This window comes from Notamacropus eugenii, chromosome 1 (assembly GCF_028372415.1).
Source record: "Notamacropus eugenii isolate mMacEug1 chromosome 1, mMacEug1.pri_v2, whole genome shotgun sequence".
NCBI lineage: Eukaryota > Metazoa > Chordata > Mammalia > Diprotodontia > Macropodidae > Notamacropus > Notamacropus eugenii.
This window is the reverse complement of record NC_092872.1, coordinates 13,091,316-13,113,078: the sequence shown is the minus strand read 5'-3', so window position 1 is coordinate 13,113,078 and position 21,763 is coordinate 13,091,316. Positions and strand designations below refer to the sequence as shown.

The window sequence follows — 21,763 nt, the reverse complement described above, 5'->3', positions numbered from 1 at the left end:
AAATTCATTGAAGGAATCCCAATATCATAGTCATGAAGGAAGTACAACATAGAGTAAGCCTAGAAAAAAATACCATAGCACTTCTCCTTGTGTTCATTTCTCACTGGGCAAGTTTCCATTATATGGAACTCCTTTCATTCCTCAATTTGTTGGTTTGATTCACAGAATTGTACTTCTAGTGCTGTACTTGCTCAGCAGACCATACGTAGAAGTTGCCATTTGGCAGCTCAAGTCAGTCATGCAGTATGTTTATCTAGAGCTTCTTTCTGAAACGTCAAAGAATTTTTTATTCATAGCAGCCCTATTACCAAGAAGAAGCATAGATAATCAGTACCATTTTATGGTTGAAAACTGAGGTTTACAGATTGACTTATATGGGCCTACTTAAATGTGGGATTAAGTCAGGGCTTCATCTAGGATTTATCTTTATTCTTCTTTCCAAGGAACAATAATTCATTTTCTCTTTATCCTACTCCTGCCCCCATTAAACAGAAAGCAACCCACCTCCCTCCAAATACCATCATGAAGGAAAATAGATTTCCCTTCTCTAAAAATGCATGTCATTCAGCGTTATGAAGGACTCCTCTTTTAATAAAGTGGTCTAAACTCTAGACTTTTTGCCATTTGGATATAGGCCATCTCACTAAATCTAACTGTATTTCCTATTTTAGAAATACTTCTTTGGAAAACGTGCAGAAAGGGTCTCTCATACACCCCACTTTCTCACCCTCATCACTTCCTGCTACATTTGCATTGTTTAACATGCTAAGGGCAGTTATTTATATTATGGAAAATCAGTTGTTGAAGGTCAGTATGATAAGAATTAGAAAATAAATTGAGGGATCATTCCATGTGAAAAGGGACATTTATGAATATAAAACATTATGTGTACTTTTGTCATTTTCCTTTTCTTCCTGCCCAGGACCTAAAATGTTGACATAGAAGAAATACTCTACTTGAGGCTACTGAGTTACCCCAAGGTCTGCTCTCTCCAAGGTTTTTTGTTGTCATCGTTGTTTTTTAACAAAAAATGTACACAGAATGATTTGAAAAAGAGTAGGGTTGGAGAAGGTGCAGTGGATAGAGCACAGAACATGCAATCAGGAAGACCTGAGCTCAGATGTGATCTCAGACTTATTAGCTGTGTGACCCTGGGCAAGTCATTCAACCCTTATTGCTGTCTCCTTCCTGCCTCCCCCACATCCCCCAAAGATAAAAAGAAAGAAAAAGAGTAAGGTTGCCTTCCATGAGGTCAAACCTTCTTGTGTTCATGTGTATTTGTAAATTTATCCAAATACTAGAAGTAACGTTTCCTTTTACTTGTGAAAGTGTGATTTTTAGGTCCAGTGTAATGTGATTTGATAAGCAAGTTCATTTTGATCTTATTTATAATTTTCATGATTATATCAACAGGAATCAGATTTTTGCTTGTCTTGGTGTTCTCTGAAGAACCTTGCTTTGTTTAGTACACCTTCATACTGTTGCCCTTTCACAAGCTGAAAGTTGCTCTCCTTTAGGCCATCTCTGTTGTTTCTCTGCCCCTGTGCCATGTGACCTTGGGAAGGTTCTTTAATTCATCTGGCCTTTTAGTTTCCTTGGATCTAAAATAAGGGAAGTGTATTTGATTACCACTAAAGAAATACAATCCTAATTAATCTGAATCTGTCTTTAAATTCAACAAATTGAGTGTTTAAGTTAGTAATACAGTCCATATTTTCAATGTTTCTGCCTGAAACTTTAATGTACTTTTAAATACTACTTATTAGTTCCAATTCTGGATGCTGGGTGTACAAAAATAAAAATGGTACAGTCTTTCCTTAAAAGAATTTACATTCTTTTGAGGGTTGGGGGAATAGTAACACATACACAGAGAAGTGTTACAGATGTGTATCATTGCAAGGAATATGTTACCAGGAGCTTAGGAGCAAAGAAGTTTTTTTAATGGACACCATGGAGATCATGAGAGACTTAGGGAAGAATGAAAGGATCAGCATGTTGCACTTGAGGGCCTTTTTGAAGTTAGATAACAAATTTGTAGTGAAACCAATCAATACAGTTGTACAACTTCATCCTTTAGGAGCATTTGACTAATCATAGAAGAGGATAAGGATACTCGGGTTTGGGATATGGGAAGGTTTGAGGGGTGGTTGGTTTGCTGTTTCAAATGACATTTGTACTGCTATCCAGTATGTTTTTGTCTGTCAGATGAATATGTATTCATCTGTCTTGATGACTATCAGGCCACCGGACCCAAATGACTTAGGAGAAGAAAGTGAGGTCGGTGACCTTGCACAGCCCTTCCTCACTCAAGTCTTGATGTCATGGTCCTCTTCGAGAATGAAGGACAAACACAACAACAAGCTTGGATTATTTTTTTTCAAATTTTTCTCCATTTTTTTCAATAAAGTTGAGCTAGAGTTACTGGACATAAAAAATAACTGTAAAGAGTACATAGTCATAGAGTGTAAAGAGAATTTATCTGGTACAATAGAAAAAAATTATGTCTAGTAGTTTGTTTAATGGTTTTAAAATTTTTTTTCTTGTTTACTAATGGTTATACCTAGGGGCAGATTTGAATTCATAAACCAAAAATTGCTTTTGTCATAACAGGAAGGGACCTAGCAGGTGTGAGCAATCATGGGAAGAACCCTGCCCTGGAAGACAAAATTCCTTTGGTCTAGGGCTTAGTAGTGGTTGTTGAACTGAATCGATGAATACCTAACGTTCAGTCCTCCCTCTGCTAATTGCCCAAATGACCTTGAAGTTTACCTCTCTAGGACAGTGTTTCCTCCATCTCTGAAGTAAGAGATTTAAACACAAAGTCCTTTTCTAGGCCCACAGTTGTGGGATACTGATCTTTAAAATCTTCATTACAACTAGTTTCATGCTAAATAGAGAATCCTTGGTTTCCTGTTGGTGATAATGCTTTGGATTTTCTCTCATCATTATAATTTGTCTGGAATCTTTGTGATTTTCCTGGAGGGAAAAATACCTATTTCTACCTCTTCCAATTCATACCTTACTTGAGATGAGAGTAATTAAGGCAAATGTTCCTTTTTCAGCTATTATTTACATACAGTGTATACATTAATGCACAACTCTCTTACTTTTCTTGAATACATAGTACTTATAACTTAAGATTAGAAACATATTTGGTTCACATTTCAGAAATAAAGTCTAATCACTGCATCTCAGAGTTAGAAGGACCTGCTCGGCCTCCTTGTACTTCAACCAGAATCCCTTCTACAGTCTCCTTCCAAATGGCCAGGGAATCTCTGCTTGGATACCTACCATGAAGGGGATGATCACCTTCAGGGGCAGTTCTTTTATTTTTTATTTTTTAAAATTTATTTTCAGTGTTCCACAATCAACTACCATACAACCTAGATTTTGTCTTTTCCTCCCCCCTCACCTCCCCATCCCTCGCTGAGACAGTATACAGTACACATCCTATTAAATACATTTTCACCATAGTCATGTTGTATAGAAGAATTAAAATGAATGGGAGAAATCGTATAACAAACCAAAACGTAATACAAAAGAAAATGATCTGCTACGATCTGTGACTGAATTCCATAGTTCTTTCTCTGGATGTGGAGGCATTTTGCCTTAAGAGATCACTGGGTATTTTTTTAAGTCCTTGCATTGCAATGAAGTTCTAAGTCTACCAGAAAAAAATCTCACACACTGTGGTTGTTGCTGTGCACAAAGTTCTCCTTGTTCTGCTCCTTTCGCTTTAATTCCCAAAAAGAGTGTACCTCAAAAGAGACCATTCTTAGTTTCTTGCATTGTTGAAATGGGCAAATTCAACCAAAGTGAAGTTAAAAAAAAAAAAAACTTTATTGGAGCAAAAGTAATGTAAAAATGAAAAAGTTAAGTTTATTAATTTCTAATACCATCAGTTATATTTCATCATGTGGTTAATTTATTTTCCATTAAAAGCAGGAAAAACCCTAAATCTGAGTGGAAGAGTATGCACATATACACTGTTCTCTCTCATGTAAGGAGGGTCTATGTATTAAAACATCCTGGCAATGGTAACCTAATTACTTCTGCCATCTTGTATGACCTTAAAGTTGACCTTGCCTTTAACCAGTTTTATGTGAGCATTGACCTGATCATGACACAGTTGCTCATGCCATTATAATGTACAGCCAGGTGTTTTTTTTTTACTACTTAAGCATTATCCATAAGTACTACTTAAAGGGCCTAGGAGAAACTGAGGGCAGTCCTGAGTGGGTGACAGCAAGGACTCCTGGCTGCTATGCTTCTGGCCCTCTATTGGTCCTTTGATAACCCACTTTTGGGAGAAGGATCAGTTAGGAGAAATTCCCAGAGCCATTAGATCTCTTAGGAGCCGAGTTCTCAAGCACTGTACCATCCTAAGTAATGAATACCATGTCACGTAAATGTCAAAAAGTTCTTAGGACTTAATCTAAAGTGAGACCTTTGCAGACTCCATGTGTTATAGTGATGTTTCTACAAGAAATTCGGGATATCCTCCTCACAGGACTACTGTTAAGCATAGCTTTAGTGCTTTGTTCTTTGGCATGGACTTCCTGCTGCTTTTTATGAGTTTCGATGCCCCTATTGGGAATCTAGGTCACTTCTAGAACTGGGACAGGTTAATTTTACATCCTCCTGTGAAATAGTGATTTTATAAGGCAGTGGTATACTGGATGAACGACTGGCTTTCCTCCCATCTCTTTAATAGCTTTCACTGTCGAAGATAGGTTCGAATACAAGAGGTTTTTGTCCCTTGTGTATCATGGAGCCAGCAGTTTGGTGGCAAACTTTCCTTTTGGCCTCCAGGGAAGGGTACCCAAACAGCAAGGGCCACTTCCATCAATTGGCCATTTGTGTAAACCCACTCAGGTTCTGTTCTCCCCCCTGGAAAGACTCCCTCATCTCCGGTATCTAAAACCAGTTCCCTTCACAATGGAAAGAACTCAGTCTTCTCAGCTTTAGACAGCAGAATTCCTTTGGTTTTTCAGAACAAAATGTTAGCAGTCTGCCTCTATTGCGCCTTAAAGCATGATTCAGCAGAGAAATGGGTTAAATAGGCATTTGTTTAAACTTCATTTTTTTTCCTTTTGGAACAGCCAAACCGGATGAAGTTCAGCCCTCTGCAAATTTGAATGGAAATGATATCACTGCTCCTCCAAACAAGGAGCTCCCCCCAAGCCCTGAGAAGAAGACAAAGGTAGGGGCCAGAATTTTCTGATATATTTTGTTCTACAAGTTTCTTTCTTTTTCAGCATATGATGTTTTATTTCATTGTTCTTACCACAGATTTAAGTTCTGTTTTCTGAACTTCTGAGGTGAGTTTTGGGGAAGTTTCCTTAAAAGGAACTACAAAGTTAACATCCCTGAGATGCTTAATCAGTCCTGGGCATGCTCTGCCCTTCTTTTCACAACCTGTATCTTTCCATCCTTATTCTCATCATCCTGAATTTTTTTTGAAACCCTCTGTACCCTTAAGAGGATGTTGATCTCATTCTTTAGGAAGAGAGATGCTTGCTTCTAGAGTAATTTGAAAGATTCAATTGACTTTTTAGGTAGTTGGGTTTTGTCCTTGAAAATTTTAAAAACTTTTAATAGGAACGTTGACACAGTCATGGCATGGACAAATCTAATAGCAGTTTATATTTCAGCAGCATCATTACCCAACTTGTTATTTTATCAACCATGGAAATCCTAAAATCTGTGCTAAATTTACCACATTGTAACATAGTTTTCCCATTTTCTTAACTGTGTTCTAGTTTTATTTCATTTATTGAATTCAGAAAACAGAATGTTAATTTTAATTTTGCTCTAGAAATCATTTCCTAAATATCCTCATTGCTTGCAATTTAATTTTGAAATATGCTCTCTATGCTTTTTAAAAAAACAACCTGTTTTTGTTCTTTTGTGTATGTGCGTGTTTATCATTGGTTGCTTGTCTTAAAACAAAAAACAAACCAAAAACTATACCAACGAACCTAAAGCCATCAAGCACTACTCCATCTGCAAAGACTGCTACACCGAAAACCAAATCAGTGCCCACTCCCACCCCCAAGCGACCAGTTTCCACTACTCCTGGTGGCACAAGCAAAAAGCCCATGAGCCCTGCTCCAGGCCTAGCGCCAGCTGCCCCACCCAAACGACCTGCTGCTGCCACTCCTGCTGCTCGGTCCACTTCCTTAATCTCAAGAGATGGAAAACCAAAGGTGAGTAACCAGGGACTTGATTATGGGAAAGCCCTCAAAGGCCCCGCCCCCTCAGCCAGTCAGTTTTGTAGAAGCATCTCAGTGTTAATAAGACAAAAACGCAACCTGCATCTGTGATTGGTATGCCTAGATTTTGAAGACAGAAAGTAAAAAAAAAGAGTTGTTTTGTTGAGGTTCAGGGTGCTGGGGACCCCAAAATGCCTACACACCAGGTCCTGCCTAATAAATTCGACTCAAGCCTACTTTCAACCAAAGTAAAAAAAAGTTTATTAAAGATTTGCCATTTTGGGTTGACGCTTAAGGAGCCTAAGCATTTGTAATGCTTGTATTAACAAGAGGACCAGATAGAATCTCAGCTAGACAGTCTGAGCTGAATTTAAGGCCCTTTCCTGAAGGAGAAATGGAACTTGTATTACAGAAAAACAATGGGAAAGATCTAGATGGGGTCTAGTAGTCTGGGAGGAGGGTCTAAAAGAGAATCTTAATGAGACTGGGGTAACTAGAGATGTACTCTAGGGTGGGAAACAGCTGGAGGCTGTTGGGAGGTATCAGACTATGGAGGGCTTGGGTGGGAAGCAAGTGGGGCCATCCAGTGATAACAGACAATGGAGGGCCAAGCTAGGCTAAGGGTAACAGATTTGAGTATGAAAGGTTAGATTGAGTGGGAAGATGCAGTGGGAGTTCAAGGAGGTTCCCAGAGCCTGAACCCCATCAGTTTTCTAATTAATTTGGGAGCAGTTTAGAGCAGCCATCAAAATGAGATATCTCTCCTAACGCAGTTTCTTGTATGTCATACTTTGACCTTTTTGTCTGTATACCTTTAATGGTGAACACTCTTACACTGTGCCTGGACTTGAAACTCAGCCATTCTCTAACCCACTGATGGCTTCGCATCTCATGCTTTCAGCATTGCCCAGATTGTTCAATAGGTGGACATGAGGGCACTGCTGTCAGTACTTGGAATGGGCCTTCTAATCTTTAAACATTAGGGAACTCCATCAAGGTATAAAAATTGAAAAGAAAAACCCCCACAGATCTAAACAAAGCCTTCTTAGTTGCTTTCAAAGTAGGATCTCCACACCAGGCTGCGTAACTGCAGCTGCTCCTTGTACGTGGAAGAATTCTTTGGCTTTAACCTGTTTCTCCATTTTATTATAGTTTCCTTTGCTGGAGTTACACTTGTTATTTTCTTCCAGTAGTTTTTGGTTTTGTATTTCTACCAGTTTAAGGATCTGTACCAATACATTCCATTCCATTCGTTGTTTTATCAGAATAAAGGAGGTTACGTGATGTAGGGAAGGAAATATGAGGCCTAAATTCTTTTCTCTGCCTCTCAATCGCCCTATGATTTTATCTTTTTCATTTAATGCCTCTGCAGCTCAGTTTACCTTGCTGTAAAATGGGTAAGGGTGACACTAGTCTTGGCTTCTTTACAAAAGAACAGGAGGGTCTAGGATGTCTGAAAGCTCAGAAATGCTGGCAGAGGCTAAGCGTTGTATCACCTTGACCTTTTACTAAACTGTGAGAAGCTCTGGAAGTGTCAGGAGCAGAAAAGGTGTAAGTCCCACTCACTGCCTGGGAATTCTTAGTCCATTTGTCTGGCCAGCTTGTCCTCCCATGCATCAAATAATATAATAAGTGATGGAGATGTAGCGTGGAGGTGGGGTATGAAAATATTGTGCCCTGAATTCTGTTCCTAGCTCTGCTTTTTTGTTATCAGCTCACTTATTTTAGGGAAGTCTGTTTGTCTTTTCTGATCTCCCTTTAGCACTTTGCCTCTTTGTGAGGCAGGAATGAATGCTAGTCCTCTCTGCTTCAGGGGTGGGTGGAACATTGTGTAGTAGATTGCTTTGGAAATTACTTGGAATTTGCAGCTGATGGGAGTCCTGTGTTACCCCTTCATTTGATCAGTGAAAAGCCAGGCCCAGAGAAGGGGGCATAGCATTGCTCATAGTCATGTGGGGGTGGGGGCTGTGAAGAGCAGGGGCAGTCCTAGCACTAGAATAGAGCTCCTCTCTATCCTAGTAGCATTGACTTATATAACCTAGTCCCCCAGTAGAAAGCTTCTGGCTGGAATTTGGTATTTTGGTTTGGATGTGGATTCTCACTGTATTAACTCTTGGGGATGAAACATGCCTTATCAGGGCATGTTTGAGTCTGCTTTGAAACTCCTGGTCTCTGGTGCCTTGGGCAGGTCTGCAACCAGGACTCCCAAGATTAACTTTTAATCCACTAGTGATGAGGGCTGGAAGGGGGTTTGTGGTGAGACCCCCACAAAGACCAGGGTACCAGGGGCAGGTCGGCTGGAGAAGAATTCACAGACTCAAGCATTGTTGAGGTCAAGGTAAAGATTTGTTAACGCTTTTCAGTGGGCAAAGGTTCTTAGGGAACCTACAACCTTAGAGGGGTACAGGGAAAGTTTATATAGGATATTCTATAGTGAAATGTGCCAAATATGCTAACTAGGTGTTTTGGGGTGGAATTAGGGAGTGGTTAAGGAGTGGTTAGTTCTTAGAAACATGCACTTTTGGTATCTGCTGTGCAGGTATTTTACCCAAAGTTCATCTGGAAATAGCCCAAAGAGGGGCTACCAGGAAGTGTGGTTTTAGATCTGAAATGTCACTAAGTCAACCAATGGTCAGGGCTGGCCCAGAAATACCAGGCTGCTCTCATCACTGTCTTGTTAGAGAAGATAAATGTGAGGGAGTATACGTATGTCTAAGTCTAGGATACGTATGATTGGTCACTGGGTAGTAAATGTTGTTATGACCCGTGCACAGCTCATTCAGCCAGTGCACTGCTGGTTCAAATTCATAAGTTCTATAGATGGGGCAGGCTGTGTCCTTGGGCTGGGGAGAAACTGTCTGGGATAGTGTGTTAAGGCTAAGAAGAAATGTGGGTTTTTTGTTTGTTTGTTTGTTTTTTCAGAGAAAGAGTGGATCAATGAATTGGGCATACAGCTAAAAAAGCTAGAAAAAGAACAAATTGAAAATCCCCAAGTAAATGCCAAATGAGAAATACTGAAAACTAAAGGAGAGATTAATAAAATTGAAATTAAGAAAATTATTGAAATAATAAATAAAACTAAGAGTTGGTTTTATGATAAAACCAATAAAATTGGTAAACTTTTGGTCAATTTGATTAAAAAAAAGAAGAAAACCAAATTACCATTATCAAAAATGAAAAAGGTGAACTTATCACCTCCAATGAGGAGAAAATTAAAACAATAATTAGAAATTACTTTGCCCAACTGTATGCCCATAAATTCGACAACCTAAATGAGATGGATGATTATTTAAAAAAACACAAATTGCCCAGATTAACAGAAGAGGAAGTTGAATACTTAAATAACCCCTTCTCAGAAAAAGAAATTTAAAAGCCATTAATGAACTCCCTAGGAAAAGATCTCCAGGGCTGGATAGATTTACAAGTGAATTCTATCAAACATTTAAAGAACAGTTAATTCCAATACTATATGGACTATTTGGGAAAATTGGGGAAGGAGTCCTCCCAAATTCTTTTTGTGATAACAAATATGGTTTTGATACCTAAACCAGGAAGAGCCAAAACACAGAATGAGAATTATAGACCAGTTTCTCTAATGAACATGGATGCAAAATTTTAGAGAAATGCGATTTTTAAAGAGAAGTGTGATTTTAGAATTGGGGCCTGAGCACCCTATCACCAGGATATAGGGTTACAACTGTAAGATTATATCATTTATGTTTGAATTATAAATATTGGATACTTTAATGCTTTCCTTTAAATTAACACATTTAAATTATCCTTAATAATTACTACTTGAATTTAATTACATCTGTAAAATTTTAGTGCGTTTCAAAATACAAAGTCATATCTTAAAAGTTCCCAGGGTTGGTGAGCATTCTTGGCATTGTTGAGCTCTAAAGAATTCTCTTCCTTTCACTTCCTCTTCCCAAAGCAATTCTCTCAGAACTATGGAATGGTGTAGTGAAGGTGCTGGACTTGGAGTCTGGAAGATCTGAATTCTGATTCAGCCTCTTCAGACTCTTAGGACATGTGACCTGGGAGCAGGTTCCTGCAGCATTAGTTTCCACATCTGTAAACTCTGCTTTCCAGGGTGTCTGAGACAATAAAATGAGATATTATTTGTAAAAGCACTTTGAAACCTTAAATCACCCTGAAATTTCTAGCTGCTATTAGCATTACCATTCTTATCATAAGACCGCCACCAATAATAATAGTTAATAATTATTGTTGTTTATTACGATTCTATTTGAGCTCCCCACTATGTTTAATTCCTTTTGAATACAAACAAAAAAGAAGCTGTATGCTCTGGGTTTGGTGTTCTCCATTATGGAAATATTATCCTTTGGATATAGTGGCATTATTTATACCTCTTCTTCTCTTTTCCCCTCTTTACTATTCATTCAGTCTAGTATTTTTTTTTTTATTTTAGTGGAAATCACAGTTAATACACATGCTTTATATCTAAATTTAAGGATTTCTACCTTCTAGTTTTCCTTTGAAATGCAAGTTCACAACTGTTGTTTCAGTTGTGTTCATTCCCTCTGTAGGAGGTGTTGATCAAACCATCTGCTTGCCTTTTCCCTGTAATTTCAGATACTATCAAGTGTGGTCTTTATTTTCAAAGTAATTTCACATTCCTTCTTATCCATCTTCTTGTGCAACTGAATGGATCTAATGTAGCCATTTAGATGAATATCTGCCCAGAAATCAAATACTGTGTGAACCTAATGAAATAAAATAAACCCTTCGTACTCCTTTATGTCCTACAGTGCTAAATTTTTCCCCCCTCATTTCACTACCCCATTATCTTATCTTTTTTTTTTCTTTTTGCTAATTTCTAGAATTTTCATTGGTTTTTGCTCCTAACATCTTTAGCCTAAGATGAGACAGATGGTACCTAAAACAAAGGAAATGTAATTTACAGAAAATATTATAAATAAAAAAGACAATATTCCCAGCAGCTCATAGCACAATAAATTCAAAGTATATAAATGACATGAAAATTGGTAATATAAACAGTTAGAAGATATATAGAACTCACATTTGTAATCACCACAGTTAGGGGATGAATTCTTCAACTCAGGTTAGACATGATTGCAAAAGACAAAGCAGACAACTTTGAAAACGTGAAGTTGAAAAATTGTTGCATGAGCACAATGAATGTAATTGGATTGAAAGGAAGTGACTGGAAGAAAAATCATTGAATCAGAGATTTTTGACAAGGATCTTCTACGCAAAGTGGGCAAGAAACTGACATAAATATCTACATCGAAAGGCCTTTACCCCGTAGGTGAATAGTCAAAGGATTTAAACAGTTCTCAAAACAATTGAGGACCGCTAACAACTGTATGAAAAAAACGCTCTGTTTTACTCATAATAATAGAAATGCAGTCAAAACCATCCAGAAATTTTAACCTCATACCTACTGAGTTGGAAAAGATGCTGAAAAGATAGCGTTAGTCAGTGTGGGAGGGACTGTGCAAAGACTGGCCAAGTCATGCGTTTTGGAAAAGCAGTTTGGGATTATGAGAAGGAATATGATTCAGATGTCCACTCCTAGGCACAAACTCCATGGAGGTCATGGACAGAAAGTAAAGCTCTTTCTATATGCAAATATTACAGCAGTATTTTATAATAGCAAAAAAAAAAATGAAGTAGATGCTCATTTATTTCAAAATGATTCAATGCATTGTGGTACTTGAGGTATAATGCAATATTAATGTGTTGCAAGAAAATATCTGATGAATACAAAGCTTGGGAGGAGTTCTGTGAAATGATACACAGCAAAGCAGAAGCAGTAAACGCACACACATGCACACACGCACACACATTCATGTGTCTGTAAAATGATTTCACCCAAGTGAATGGGAAGAACATTGGAACTTGAATTAGAACGACCAAGCTTGGTTCCCAAGAAGAGATAAGAGACGAGATCAGGCCCATACTTTGTAAGGTGTTGGCCAATTTGGCTGAGCTTTTCCTTGCATTCTTCCTTATAAGCAGTCTCTCTGTGGGATGGGGTGGGGAAGGGAACACCGTGGGAAATGCAGTTAATGTGAAAAGAATAAAGAGCGAGCCCTGTGTGAGATTGCGTCTTGTGGCTCTTTGGTTCAAACTGGGTGTTGAAGCTCACTCACCTGCACGTCATGTTTAGACTCTTTCACTTAACAGTACTTTGGTTTGACTTCACTTTGACTTAAGTATTGACCCTATGGAACTTTTTTTTAAACAGTATTTTCTCTTTTACAATTGATGCCTCTTGTTTTTGCATCTTTTATTCTTTTAAATCTGTCTCTCCTCCTGTCCTGTAAAATTTTTCGTAACTGTAATTAAAAAAAAGAGAGAGAAAAATAGTTCAAGAAAACCAACTCTGTCTACCCTTACATAGAAAATGCCATACACATAGCCGCACCTCCGAATATGTGGGGAGTCAGGTACATTTTTTCATTTGTTTTCCAGGTCTTAGCTTAAGACTGTTAATTTAACAGTTTCTTAGTTGCTGGGAAATATCTACTTTGTCTCCAGAGTTTGGACATTTTAGTTGCTATTAACATAATTTCAAATTACTGTTTAGAATAGTTGGAGTAATGCATAGTTTTACCAACAGTGTATTAGTGTAAACACATGGAGCCATCCTTTTCTCCACTAATAAATTGTTGCCTCAGGCCCCATAGTCCATGCTTCGCCTAGTCTACTCCTAAGTGTCAGGTTTCTTTAAAAATTTGTCACTTAACCTGTGTTATCCATGCTTCTTTGTTACCAGGCTATGGATGCAAAGAGCCCTGAGAAACGAACCCCACTATCCAGATCTCCTGCCACCACTACTAAAACTGCCTCAAAGAGCACCCCAACCACCTCACGAGTCACGGTGGCTGTTTCTCCCATGACAGCTGGTCCAGCCAGTAGGAGCACCTCTTCTTCTCCTCCCAAGAAGCCTTCCAGTAAGCATCACCAGTATTTTAGATCTTTGTTCCCCAACCTTTCCAGTATGACATGGAGCAGGCCATTTGGGTAACAAGGTAGCTGAGATTAGGGACAGTTTCAGTGTCCCTTCAGGAACCATAGACTGGGTGATCCAGCCCAGAAACAGGTATGTGGCTACTAATCTTAACATTTACCTACCAGAAAAGGCTGTTCACTTGGGGAACTTTGCTCAAAACAAATATTTCTTGATACTAACACTTACTAAGGACATTTACAGGTGATAGCTCATTTACCTGTTTAACAAATGAACTTCTTGACAGGTCATCCTGGAAATTAAGCTACTAAAATCCCTGTTTATTTGTGTAATGGGCTTAACCCATTCACAGTCATTGTTTCATTAAGTCACAGTGGCCGCCCTTGGCTCCTTTCCGTCCATTCCTGTTCATGCCACTTGGAGCACAACCAGCTGGTCTTTAACATCTGTGAACACTGTTCTTCACAGAAAAAAATGAAACTACTAGCTTAAATCTCCAGTAATCTCTGCCTTTGACCCCTTCCCCACTCTCACTCTACTTCTCTCCAGCCTGGAGGTCCCAGCCCCTTATTGTCTGGGAAAATGGCTTCTTTAAATGCGAGGTGAAATATGGAAGGAGAGAGGACAAGGTCAGGCCTAGGCGGTCCAGACTGAAGGTTGTGTTTCTAGGGTTGAGAACAAAATCGGGCAGGAGTGTTCCTTTTGTCCAAGGAAAGATTTCTTGTTTGAGGATAAAGAGAAAGCCAGTTGATAAAGCCACTTTCAATCAAAGTACAACTGAAGCTGACTTTCGCGCGTCCTTGTTGAAGGGAGTTAGGTAAATCAACATTCAGGCCTCTTCTGCAGCCCCCAGTGACTTTGTGATCCACTTGGATTATGTCCCTTATTCTGCAGAGGCTGTCAGCACCCCGGTCAGAATCTCAGAGCGCAGATAGTGGCTTGGTGCTCTCTCAGTGGCATTTGGGTAGGGTTTGAGTCTGTCTCCTATATTCTCTCGTAAGGAAAAATGCCATTGATAAATAATAGCACTTCCTGAGTACTTGTGTGCAGTAACATACTGGCCTTTTGCAGAAGTGTTGTGAAAGAAATAGCCTGAAAAATGTGTTCCTGCTCTTAAGAGTTGATGAAGGAGTTGAGTGAACCCAGTGTGCAGCGTGTATCCTTTGAGAGCTGGGTGTTTGTAAGAAATTGGTCATTTCAAAAAACTGAATCTTGACCAATGCGGTTTCACTTTTGTAGCACTCAGGAACGAGTCAAAGCCGACAGACGCTAAGAAGACTGCTGCAAAATCCTCCCTAGGTAACGGCATGTCTCTCATACCTCCTTACTTCGTAAGCTTAAAGAGTGGTATCGATCAGCAGTCACATAGGCAGAGTATTTCTTCAACCTGAATTTTTTCTGTCTCATCTCATTTGTTGATCTTGCTCTGACTTTTTTCAGTGGACTTAAGTCGCCCAAAGAGTGCCCCTACCATCGCTCAGAAGACCACCAGCACCATGTCTTCAGGGGGCCCTCCCTTACCAGGGGCAGCTTCCAGCCGGGTCAGGCCCAAACCTGTCACCTTGCGGCCATCCACAACCCTCTCTGTGGATGCCAAGAAGCCAGGAGTACCTAAGGCTGCTCCAACCAAACCAAATTCTGCAGCACCACGGCCCAGCCGCCCATTAAGTAGCAACTCTGTGCCAGACCTTAAAAATGTTCGTTCTAAGATTGGCTCCACAGACAACATCAAACACCAGCCAGGTGGAGGCCGGGTATGTCCTTTGCTTGAGCTTTCCTTCTGGGGCAAACTTGGACAGTGTCTGCGTAAACACGCTCATCCCTGTGCTTCCTGCCTCTTCCAGCCACTGATCGCTAGACTTCCCTCCTCCTTTGCAAGGAGCTTACTGTGCCTCAGCTGCACTGAAAGGTGTTCTCTGTCTTGCCTGATAGAGAAAGGAAATGTTTTAAATGTTGGGGAAGGTTGGGATTATCACGGAGAGGACTGATTTCTATGTGAACTAGTCAGTCTGGCCGAATTACATGGCGTCCAAATTTCCTTGCTTTAAGAAGATTGAAGCTCAGAAGCATTGTCAACTTTTGGTTGCCTAAAAGAATAATGGGAATCTCCCACAAAAGAGATTAGTTCATTGCGTTCCATCCTCGGTCTTGTACCTTATTTTCAGTATCTGTACCACTGACAAGACATTTCTTGGAGAGAGGGGTTCAGCCTGAATGAAGCAGGAAGGGAAGTGCCCTCTAGTGGGCATTTTAGAAACTGCCTGCATTCCTGAAACAGAAGGGGAGCTGGAAGGAAGGGGCTGATGGAGAAGGGATCTCATTTCACCTACCGACATTTGAATTTGATGTCCAAAAGTTTTTTATTTGGGGGAGGGCCTAATCCATTGCAGTTACTAAAGTTGGACAGACAGTGACTCAGTGAGGGAAGTATTGGAATCAGGAAAACCTTCCTTGAGCTGTTAAGGTAGTAACAGGAAAAGGCAGTCCTGATCCTCTTAATTGTTTTCTGGATGCAGAGACTGGGGAAGCCTCTCTGGCAAAAGTTTGTAATTTAGATCAGCATAATAGAGAATATTGAGTCCCTTCAGTTTGAAATTGGAGGGGAGTAAATGGAGGGGAAGGTTCCCAGGTAAAGGTGAGGCAGGCAGGGTGTTGTGAATTGATGGAGATTAGGGTCTGGAGCAATATGCAGCTTCAGTGTTGAATTCAGACGGAGGACTTTGGGTACGCTCAGGACTCAAGGCTGTTTGGAACCTCCAGGAAGGTCTGCTTCCCTCTTCTTGTTTGATTTTTATTCCTTACAGCAGCAGGAGTCCTTGGCGTGGTTGCTACAGTTTATTTTGCTTTCTCTAACAGCTTTCCTTGAGCAAAAAAGGGTCCTATTATGACTGACAAGCAGGACAGTTGTTGCTCCCTCACCTTGTAGGCCTTGGAGAGTTCCTGTGTAAGGATCAACTCTCCTACCTGTATTTGCAAAATTCACTTTAAGTGCCAAGATAAAACATCACTACATATTAAAGGGATATGGCCTTTTTTCATGACTGTTCTCCTAGATTTGGTTTATTTGTCCAGGGCAAAATAAAAACAGGAATTGATCCCAGAAAATTTGGCAGAATGCTACAGCTGCCTTCTTCTGTAACTCTTTCACAGCTTTAGAACACAGGAATGGAGAGGAGGAGAGAAAGAAAAAGGAAGAGAATGCCAGCTGACTTTTTTCTCTAGTGCTTTAATGGTTTACAAAGCACTTTTCCTTAAAACAATCCTAGACGTAATAATTTACTTTAAAGTTTGCAGAACACTTTATATACATATTTTATTTGAGCCTGTTAAAAAGCGTATTGCGAAGGTACTATAGGTATTATGACCACTTTTCAGATAAAGAAGCTGAATTTCAGACAGGGTAAATACTTGTCTATGGGTCCATATGTAAGAATTACCCAAGTCAGGATTGTAATCCAGAGCTTCCTGGATCCAAGACTCCTACCTGAACCCCTGTGTGGTAAGGCCAAATGGTCTGGTCACAAACCTTTTTACCTGCGTTAGTTCCTAAAGTAGAGTCATGTTATAATTGACTTTGCCTCAGTGTTCTGCTTGAAAATTCCTTTAATTGTGGCTTAGGGCATGGGAGGATTTGTTCTTTAGAAGTACAGGCATGTGTACCTGTTGTGGCTTCTGTTCTTTCCTGTCCCTAGAATTCTTCCCTCCTTCTTTCCCTGAACTCTCCCTGCCTGCAGAAAGGAGGGATCCACTGGGAAATCGCCATTGGTCTCCTGATCCATTCCTCCAAGTTTGGGCCCCAGTGCTCTCAGTTTGAAATCACCCTCCATTTGTCTCCATCTAGGCCAAAGTAGAGAAAAAAACAGAGGCCATCGGTGCAGCACGAAAGCTTGAACCCAGTGCAGTCACTAAAACAAGCATCACCTTTAAAGCTGCTGAAACAAAAGAGAGTGCACAAAAACAGCCCAATGGGAAAGTGAGTTCTGTTTGAGACTTTCACCTGTTGAGGGTGGAGGCTCCGAAAAGCATCTCTTCCACTTTGAGCCTCTTTCTCTTGTCTCAGATTATTCTGTTTCTTCCTTCTATCTCCCTGGCCCCCTTTCTTTTTCTTTGTATTCCTTTCTCCATCTTTAATGATGATTCTGCATCAACAGCCTCCCACGTGGAATGCTTGGACTTCATCCGGGAATTTAGGGGAGCTAATAGGAAATACTTCTAACCTAGAAAGAATAACTTCCCAACCAAAAATAAAAGGGGGGCAGAAATCCACCACTACCATGACTGTTTTCCATAGTCTCCACCCTGCACTCAGACATTTGTTCTTTGGACTAGGAATATTTCCCCAAATGACTAAAGGGTAAGAGCTGTCTCTAATATATCCCTGTGCTCAGATGCATGAAATAAAATGCCCATTAACAAAACTGCTGCTTCTGCCACTGTTTCTTCTGGGTCCTTAGGTATAGTCCAAAACTGCTCAAGTGGAGCAGATATATATCCAGGGAGAAAATACAGCTGTTACTGAAATAGTCATGTCTGAGAAGAAGTGGGAAAAATGTATTGCCATATTCTTATAGTTTGAAAGCTGAGCATCCTAGGGATTTCCAAAGTCTGTGGAAAGAAAAAAAAAACATTTACAAAATTGAAGCTTCCCATTACCCTATAGCACGTTAGAGATAAAGCATCTTTAGTTTATCTTCACCTCAAATAATAAGTATGGCTGTTTTTTGATACTTAGAAACCTACAAGTTCTACAAAAATTCCCCATTGGGATGGGGGAGATAGACAGTTCTATAATGCCCTCTACATTCCAGGAACTGTGCTAGGTTCTTTACAATTATCTCATTTGATCCTCACAACAACCCTGGGAAGTAGTGCTATTATTATTTCCATTTTAAAGTTGAGGAAACTAAAGCAAACAGATGAGGTGATTTACCCAGGGTCAGCCAGTAAATGTTTGGGGCCAGATTTGAACTAAGATCTTCTTCACTCTAAATAAGTGCTTATCTACTGTGCCACCTTGCACATAGTTACTTCAAGTTCAGTTATCACAGTTACGGGTGTTAGCAGCATATTGCCTGCTCCTTAGTGACTTATAATGAAGTCAGTCATGTTCTAAATGCCCCAGTATGAAAGCAGCCATGGATTAAAAATTCCTCTAGGATGCACCTTGCGTGCTAACCCATGAAATTAGGATCCTCTTGCTTGACAAATGAAATACCTCTTCCATTAATTGTGGCTGCTGGAAGTAGTATTCTTGGGTGAGAGGCATTCATAAGTGTCAGCTGGTTTGTGTCAGTTATGGGATGTAGAGCAAGATGAAGACCTTGAGAATAGCTTGAGGTTTTGCTGTAATGAATGGCACCCATTATTGGAACCCAGCTTTTATGACTCGAAAGTGAAGTGTTGCCTTTAGTTTTTGTAATACAGAACAGATAATCTCTGCCTAGTACGTTCCATGAATGTTAGGCTAATAGATGATGAAGGCTATAATTATACCTTAAAGCTTCTGGGGGTCACTTTTGAGCAAATGTTTTTCATTTAGCTCCTCTTTGGGAGAGGGTTACCAGCCGTAAACATGTAGCCCTGAAATATTAAGGCTGGAAGACTTGGGGCGTAAGAGGAAAGAGAATGACTGTGTGATCTGTGGTCTAGTGGAAGTTTGCTGTAGCCTTGAGGTTAAGGGCATGGCATGACTGAACTGGGGAAAGGAATCTGGTGCCTTCTCTTCTCACCAGTATAATGCTGGGAAATCTTTAAAAAATTCATCTGCTGAAACCTCGCAGAGCTGAGGTATAGGATTCTCTTTCAGTAAAGAGTGTAAAGAGCACAAAATGAGGAACACAGGATGACTAAGGGTGGGATTTTAATCCAGAACTGGTTGGAAATTTGAATGAAAATGCTGTTTGCTGTTGTGTGGTAGAAGAAGCATGGAGGCCAGAGACATTTTGTTGTTCTACATGTGGAAGCTATTTATGATATATTAAGGCTGAAGCCTGTTCTGTAGCCTGTGCTTCAGGGTTCAAGGCAGGTTTTAGATGCAGCCATATGAGCGTTCAGGGCTTTGTGGACCATTTGCATTTAGTGCTGAACAATGTTTCTTCCTGTTGGAATCAGGTTTGTGTCCAATTAACAGGCACCCAATGAATTTCCCTGCAGTCTTTGCTTCTCAAAGCAGCCAGGATCTGGAGCTCAGTGTTTGAACGAAGTGCTCAGCTCTTGGATGGCGAAAATACCCCTTTGGGACCTTTTTGTGTGGGAGCCAATTAGTTTTTGCAAATGAAGCATACCCATATAATGGCCAAGTGTTGGTGCATAGGGCATCTGGGGAATAGGTAAGAAAAGAAGGCTAGGTCTGAGAATACCCTGGAGACCGCTAAGTGATTTATTGTTTTTTACACAGGCTAAATGTGCTCCCGAGGAGGTCTCCCCATCCCATGAATTGGGGGGGGGGGGGGGGCCTAGTGCCAACAATAGGGCCCTTGCTGAGCTCCCCAGCTCCGTTGACTAGAGAGCAGTTGAGAAGTGTTAAGTTTGTCCCCATGAACAGCCTGTTTGCTTCTTTGTACTCTTGTATGTTTGTTGTTTCCCTTCTCTCCCTCCCCTTCACACTCCTCTGCCTGTTCCTGAGGGTGGGGTCAAGCTTTAACATGACCCTCTTTGCTTGTAAGTCACAGTTGTCCTGTGTGGACTCCCTGTGTGCCGTGGGCCAGTTCTAACCAGTCGTCTCCCCTTGTGTTGTTTTTCCATTCTCTAACGCTCCAGGTCCAGATAGTCTCCAAAAAAGTGAACTACAGCCATGTTCAATCCAAGTGTGGTTCCAAGGACAATATTAAGCATGTCCCTGGAGGTGGGAATGTAAGTATGGGCTCTGGACAGTTTGTCTTTGGTATCTGGGAATTGCAGTCTGTGGTATTCTCTACTTAGGTTGAGTGTAGCAGAATGTCAGAAGGGATCCGGTTGGGTTATTGGAAACAAGAAGATACTAATCACCTACTTCTTGTGAGAGGATATCTTTATTTCCATTGCCAAGAGCATAAGCACCGATAGGGCTTTAGAAGTGCTGTTTGGACCGCATTTATGATTTAGCATGATTCTGTTTGATGTAGAAAAGATAAAGTTAAGTCAGGAGCTGAAGGCCTCTGACTGCCGTGAAGAGTGCTGGAAAGAAAATGACTGTTACATAAACAGCAATTGATGTTGAAAACTGTCTCCCCAGCAATGGCATTGTGGTGGAGGGGCCCAGTCCTTTCAGTATTTCTATGTTATGAGTTTGCTTCCAGACACAACTGTTAAAATTGACCTTACAGTAAGATGCACGTTGAGTTGATACAGGGAGAGCCATAGGTGATGGAGCATTGCCCCACCGAGAGCAACTGTTCTTTTCCTGGTTTTCTGCTCCTAAAATGAGCTTGGTTTTCTAGCTCTTGACTCTGCAGGTAGAAAGGGTGGTACCTTGGATGGGTGAATGGCCCTACAAATCCTTTCATTCACAAGACCCTTGATGGAGGGAAAGAAATTTGGTCATTCTTCAGAGGTTGGTCCAAAATGTTGTCATCTCAATAAGCTTATATCCTCCTCTCTCTAGATGCTCCTTCCCTTTACGACTTCCACCCTGAGTCCCAAGCTTTCCTAGACTCTTGACTAGTGAGGCAGTAGCCAGGTGTAGAATTCCCGATTTGGGTCTGAATGAATTTTGTTTCCCTGTTGAGGGCAATGATGTTGTAAACATAGTTTAACCTGAATTTTGCAGCCATTAAGACAGATTCTCCTTTGGAGGCACGTATTCATATCATGGTAAAGAGCGAACCTTCTCCAACCATTAAACCAACTGTCCACTTCTGATGATTCATATCGGGACAATTGATCCTGACATGAGGGATTTTAAAAGCCTCTCTAAAGTTCCAGGATCTGAACTAGGTCTGCACAACCCAAGGCCCATTCATGGCTTGTGGCATGCCAAAGGGCTTTGGGTACAGTAGAGGATGGATTCCTCTACCTTCTTTGAGAACTGCACAAAGTGCTTTGGCAGGCAGCAGGTTGTGTAGACCTGATCTAAACTCTTCAGATCTTAGAGGCCGCCAATGAGCAACAGAGAGACAGCAGGCTCCAGGTGCTGGATGCAGTTTTCATTTTCAGACACAGGCCAGTTAGTCATCTGTTTTGCTTGATTGTGCATAGATTTTACAAGAGTCTTTTTTCCTTTTCTTATTTGGGAGGCACTGGCTTGGGGTCAGTGTTAGGGGCTGCCTCCCCTCCAAAATCACTTCAGCGTTATATTCATTCTTGCTGGTGATAGAAGGTGCACTCTTTAGAGAAAAGGGGTGGACATGGAAAGTGCATTGCTATTCTAAGACAATAGTCATGTAGTACAGAATTTGAATTTTCACAAAGGGAAATAAGATGGGAATAATGGGCTCTTTCTTTCTTGCACCCTGGATTCCATCTAATGAAGGCTAAGAAAACAATATATTTTGGAGATTCCTGATATAACCTAGGAGATCTCAATTGAAAATGAAGTATAGGAAGAAAATTGCCTCCAGACCCTACTGAATGGAGGAGGGGGAGCCATTCTAAAGAGGCCATGTTGAGA

The 21,763-nt window shown here is 40.5% G+C and overlaps 1 protein-coding gene across 15 annotated transcripts in view; it reads left to right on the top strand.

Annotated features, from left to right (window-relative positions):
• Positions 1-21,763, top strand: part of MAP4 (microtubule associated protein 4) — a 236,621-nt gene that overhangs the window by 202,437 nt on the left and 12,421 nt on the right. For 11 of the 15 annotated variants that reach the window (XM_072653985.1, XM_072654011.1, XM_072653975.1 and 8 more), the window contains 7 exons: positions 5,103-5,203; positions 5,988-6,209; positions 12,982-13,159; positions 14,416-14,475; positions 14,617-14,930; positions 17,018-17,149; positions 19,936-20,028. In XM_072653985.1, the coding sequence (XP_072510086.1) occupies positions 5,103-5,203; positions 5,988-6,209; positions 12,982-13,159; positions 14,416-14,475; positions 14,617-14,930; positions 17,018-17,149; positions 19,936-20,028 (1,100 nt within the window). The remainder of the gene's footprint in view (positions 1-5,102; positions 5,204-5,987; positions 6,210-12,981; positions 13,160-14,415; positions 14,476-14,616; positions 14,931-17,017; positions 17,150-19,935; positions 20,029-21,763) is intronic. The other 4 variants (XM_072654038.1, XM_072654029.1, XM_072654020.1 and 1 more) reach the window with 3 other exon arrangements.